At 33.4% G+C, this 4,375-nt stretch overlaps 1 protein-coding gene across 1 annotated transcript in view; it reads left to right on the top strand.

Annotated features, from left to right (window-relative positions):
• The window catches only part of LOC108576835, a 7,556-nt gene extending 3,760 nt beyond the window's left edge, over positions 1 to 3,796 (top strand). Inside the window, exons 5-9 of the mRNA XM_017939899.1 lie at positions 1,860 to 1,948; positions 2,355 to 2,473; positions 2,753 to 2,883; positions 3,244 to 3,423; positions 3,652 to 3,796. Of these exons, the coding sequence (XP_017795388.1) occupies positions 1,860 to 1,948; positions 2,355 to 2,473; positions 2,753 to 2,883; positions 3,244 to 3,423; positions 3,652 to 3,796 (664 nt within the window). The remainder of the gene's footprint in view (positions 1 to 1,859; positions 1,949 to 2,354; positions 2,474 to 2,752; positions 2,884 to 3,243; positions 3,424 to 3,651) is intronic.
• The last annotated feature ends 579 nt before the right edge of the window (positions 3,797 to 4,375 follow it).

A 4,375-nucleotide genomic window follows, 5' to 3' on the forward strand; every position in this document is an offset into this window, starting at 1 on the left:
AACGTTCATTCTTACGTCGTTGGAGAACATATGTAGCAACGTAGTTCTTTTGACGAATTCTTTCTTATTTCTTCCTAGACAATATTTTCAGTTTAAAATTTACCTTTTTCTTTCTTGCAAATATTTTCTACGATACTTTTAGTTAATTGGTGGAAAAGGAATGCAAATTTTCAAGTTGGAAAATAATTAAAGTAAGAATACGTATTAGGACACTTGTTGCATGTGGACTAAATCTAAACAGTCGTTACAAAATTATTAAGATACAGAAGGAATTACACAGTTTGAATTCTCGCGATAGCATCACTAATTCGTAAGTTTAAAAAAAAAAGGGGATAATTAAATTTTAGTTTTATTTCGTTTGTTTCCCTAATTTTTGTAAATTGACATTTTCTGCATTGGCGTATCAGAAATGGTACTTTCCTTGCAGCTGTGGCATGCTAAAGAAAGACAACTCTAACAGTACTTGGAGATATTGGAGAAATCAACTCCATGATCTAAAACTTGGTAACGAATTCGGTTGTTTTACTAATAAATTCAAAATTTGGAGAAACGAAATGTAATTTAAATCGTATGAGCCGTTGTTTTTTAAAATAGTACAAGTCCGTCTATTCTTATATTGAGATATTTAAAGGAATTAGTTGAAAAATATTGGCAAGCGTTAATAATTTCGTCTAATATTTCTAAATTCGTAAACATGTTAAATTTTATTATGTCATAATGCTGTTAAAGAAACAAGGTTTTTCAGCTACAAATGGACTTGTACCACTTTCAAGAAAAGCATTTATCTTCTCAAAAGTTCATGAGGATACTGTAGCGCGTTAACTTTGCTATTATAAATATGAAAAGAAGACATCCATGTTTAGCTGAAACTAGGCTTAATTAATTATTTCCAAAAAAAACAGCTCGTATAATATTTTCTGTACGAACATAATAGGTATCCTAATACTTATGAACGGCAGTTAAGTTGCGATCACATATTTCTATTTGTAGAATTCATGCTTGCATTAGTTAATATAAAGACCGAAAGGAGCACAGTAAAATTTGTTTATAAACAACATAAAATTTCATTTGAAATATTTAGAAATGTGCACTATAAAAATATGATATCGTAAAGTGACTATTTATCAAGTTGACATTTTTATGAAAAGTCTAATTTAACACTACTTTCTATTGCAAACAAATAAATGTCACTGCTTCTCTATAAGTTCAGCAACTGAAAGCTAACTACTCTGTCGAAGACCGCGCTTTCTTCTAAAAGCTCAGGCTGCGTAAAGATGCGCATTATGCATTAGTATAATCGTAACAATTCAAAATTTGATAAAACGATCAGAGAATTTTATGTGCTATAATTGAATTTTATTAATAATTCATTACTCGCAATGCAACAATCATCGCTGTACATAAAATAAGTAATAAACGAAAATGATAATTCTATATGTAGGACAAAATATGAATTGTTAAGTTCTGTGTTTACATTCAAACACAACATATGCTCGTCTGATATTACATTCTACAATATACAGGGTGTCCCACTTTTTTCGATCAAATTTTGTCAAACTTCGCCAGTATCTTCTCTGGCTATAAGTGACAAACAAATGTTATACAAACGTAGGTCGTCTGAAGCTTCGTTAACGAGTAATAACGAAAACTGCGAAATACGAAAGGAACGGTAACGAACGTGCGGTTACTATGACACAAGACAAGAATGGCACTGGCAGAAGTTACCTTCGACAACGTGAACACAGCTTACACGAACAGATTAAATGTACATATCGCTGATCTATTCCAATTTTGTAACATAACCTCACATTCGTTACCATTCTCTTCGTATTTCGTATTGTTATAACCTTTCGATAAAGTTTCACACCACCTATACTTATACCACAACACATGATCGCCTTACATTACTTCGTTATTACTGGACTGATCGAAATTTCTTTTCGAAAAGGTCCATTAAGGTGACTGTACTATAGTTTTCGTCGGTTGCTTCAATTTTTCCGAAATTTCCAAGGTCACCTTCAGTCTTTCGTGGATGAACGTAGATCTGTCGTAGAAAGACGGTGACCGTGAAAACTTGAAAGAAAAATAACCGATAGAAAGTACAAAGTAGAAAGTATAACTACGAATGACTAGGATTATCTAGTATTATGCGATCTAAAAAGATTTTTGATCGATCCATTAATGAGAGACTAATCGAAGGTGACCACGGTTACGCGGCTCACCCTGTACAACATCTTTTCCTTTTTACTTATACCCTTAGAATATATTGACAAAGTTTGATCGGAAGGAACTGGGACACCCGGTATATTAGTAGCAACACACAGTTTAACATAATCTAATAATTCTGTTTACAGAAGGGACGATGTTACGGATATACTTAATTTTACTAACTGCAAGTGTCACGATGGCACAAGTACCATTTCTGGGCACCTGTCCCATATTAGAAACAATACCGAATTTCAACGTGGTGAAGGTAAGCACGTGTCGTCGCATTTCTTCTAGTGCATTACTAGAAACTAAAATAGATTTCTTGCGTATATCTGTGTTATTGACTTACTTATGAAGCAATGCAACCTGCAATTTAGAAAGTTGTCCCCGATAAGACATCGATTTATATCCAACGTTACAAGTGATATGTAAAGTATTCAAGTTCAAACAAGGTTCATTCAGACTTTCTTCAAGATGTGCTAAAAAGTTTCTTTCCGGCAGGTATCGTTAGAACGAATGCCTGCATTCCGTTGTTATTTTACAGTATCTGGGAAAGTGGTACGAGATCGAGAAATATTTCGCATTTTTTGAATTCGGCGGAAAATGCGTGACTGCCACATTCAGCGAGGCCGAAGATGACTCTGTCAACATTTTGAACAAGCAAATATCCGCCTTGTGAGTACAGGTTCAATCACCTTCTGCAAATATCTTTTCGATTGTATATTTTCTTCAAAAAATTTCCAATAATATTACGTTGGTACTTGGTCTAATATTATACAATTTGTAAAAGTATTAATGATTAACCCTTTCACTATGGCAGATTTTAAAATGGGCGACCGTCGATAAATTTTTAACCACGGCTGCAAAATTTGTCGTTTTAAAATTTAGTTGATAAAATTAAATATTGAACTAAGGTGGAAGTGCTACGACAGTAGGTGCGAGGAAATTTTCAAAACGCCTATAGGCGCCAATAGTGACGAAAGGGTTAACGAAGCGAATTGGTGAATATTTTGTTAATTTCTATTATTTGTTTAGGACCGGGATCTCGTCAAGTATCGAAGGGGTTGGAAAGCCATTTCTTAGGGCGGATCAAGCGAAACTAACCGTTACGTTCCCGTCCTTGCCTGTGCAAGTTGGTGCACCCTATTGGATCCTCGACACCGATTACACAACCTATGCGGTCGTGTGGAGTTGTTCGAATTTTGGAGTATTTAGGTAGCAAAATTTCAATATTTTTAAGCAACAATTGAGCCACTCAGAAGCCAAAATGGTTAACTCCACTTCCCGATATTCTTCCAATTTTAGTACCAAAGTACTAATTTCTCATAAATAAAGTAAACTAAATAAATTTGATTCGGTGGAGTTGGTCAGTTCGGCTTCCGAGCGGCTCAATTATTTAACGAAACAATATTCATTAACATATTGCTGTCCTGTGTATTTCAGCATGAGGAACGTTTGGATTCTGGCGAGAGAACCAAAGCCACCAGTAGCCGTTTTAGAAAAGGCGTATCAAGTATTAGATAAAAATAGTATAAGCAGAGCGTACTTTATCCGTACAGATCAGAAAAACTGTCCGGCAGAGAATTAAACGGTATTACATGTATAAAGTTAACAAAACGCATTCGTTTACATGCACAGTAGCGTTGTTTCGTTGTAAAGTAAGTTAATTATGTGTCTTAGGTTGATAGATTTTGAATGTCAGAAATTTTTTAACGATTCTGCTCAATTTTGTTCGTGATCATTTAGTTATTATTCCGATATAATGTACGTTAGATTTTATTACACCTATGTTTAATAATACATGATAATGACAAAGATAATTGGCAGTTTGGTACTTCTAGACACTCAGCTCTTATAACTGAATAGCTCTTAAATTTGATCTCTTGCTAATTTATTCTTTAACTTTGACAAATTTGCGATGCCAACATCTGTGCCGAGCTTGTATTTATTTAGGCAAAAATGAAAAATTACCGGAACTTTGTCTCATACTTGAAATAATCATTTATTTAATGTTATTATATTTTGTTGTATTTATTATATTTATTTATTTATGTCTTAAATGAAATGATATAAACTATGACAAACACTCGAAGGTATATTATAATGTGTAATAATAAAACGTTATTTATTGAAATTTGTGAAAACATTGCATCTTCTATTATTTCAA

This window comes from Habropoda laboriosa, unplaced genomic scaffold (assembly GCF_001263275.1).
Source record: "Habropoda laboriosa isolate 0110345459 unplaced genomic scaffold, ASM126327v1 scaffold529, whole genome shotgun sequence".
Lineage (NCBI taxonomy): Eukaryota > Metazoa > Arthropoda > Insecta > Hymenoptera > Apidae > Habropoda > Habropoda laboriosa.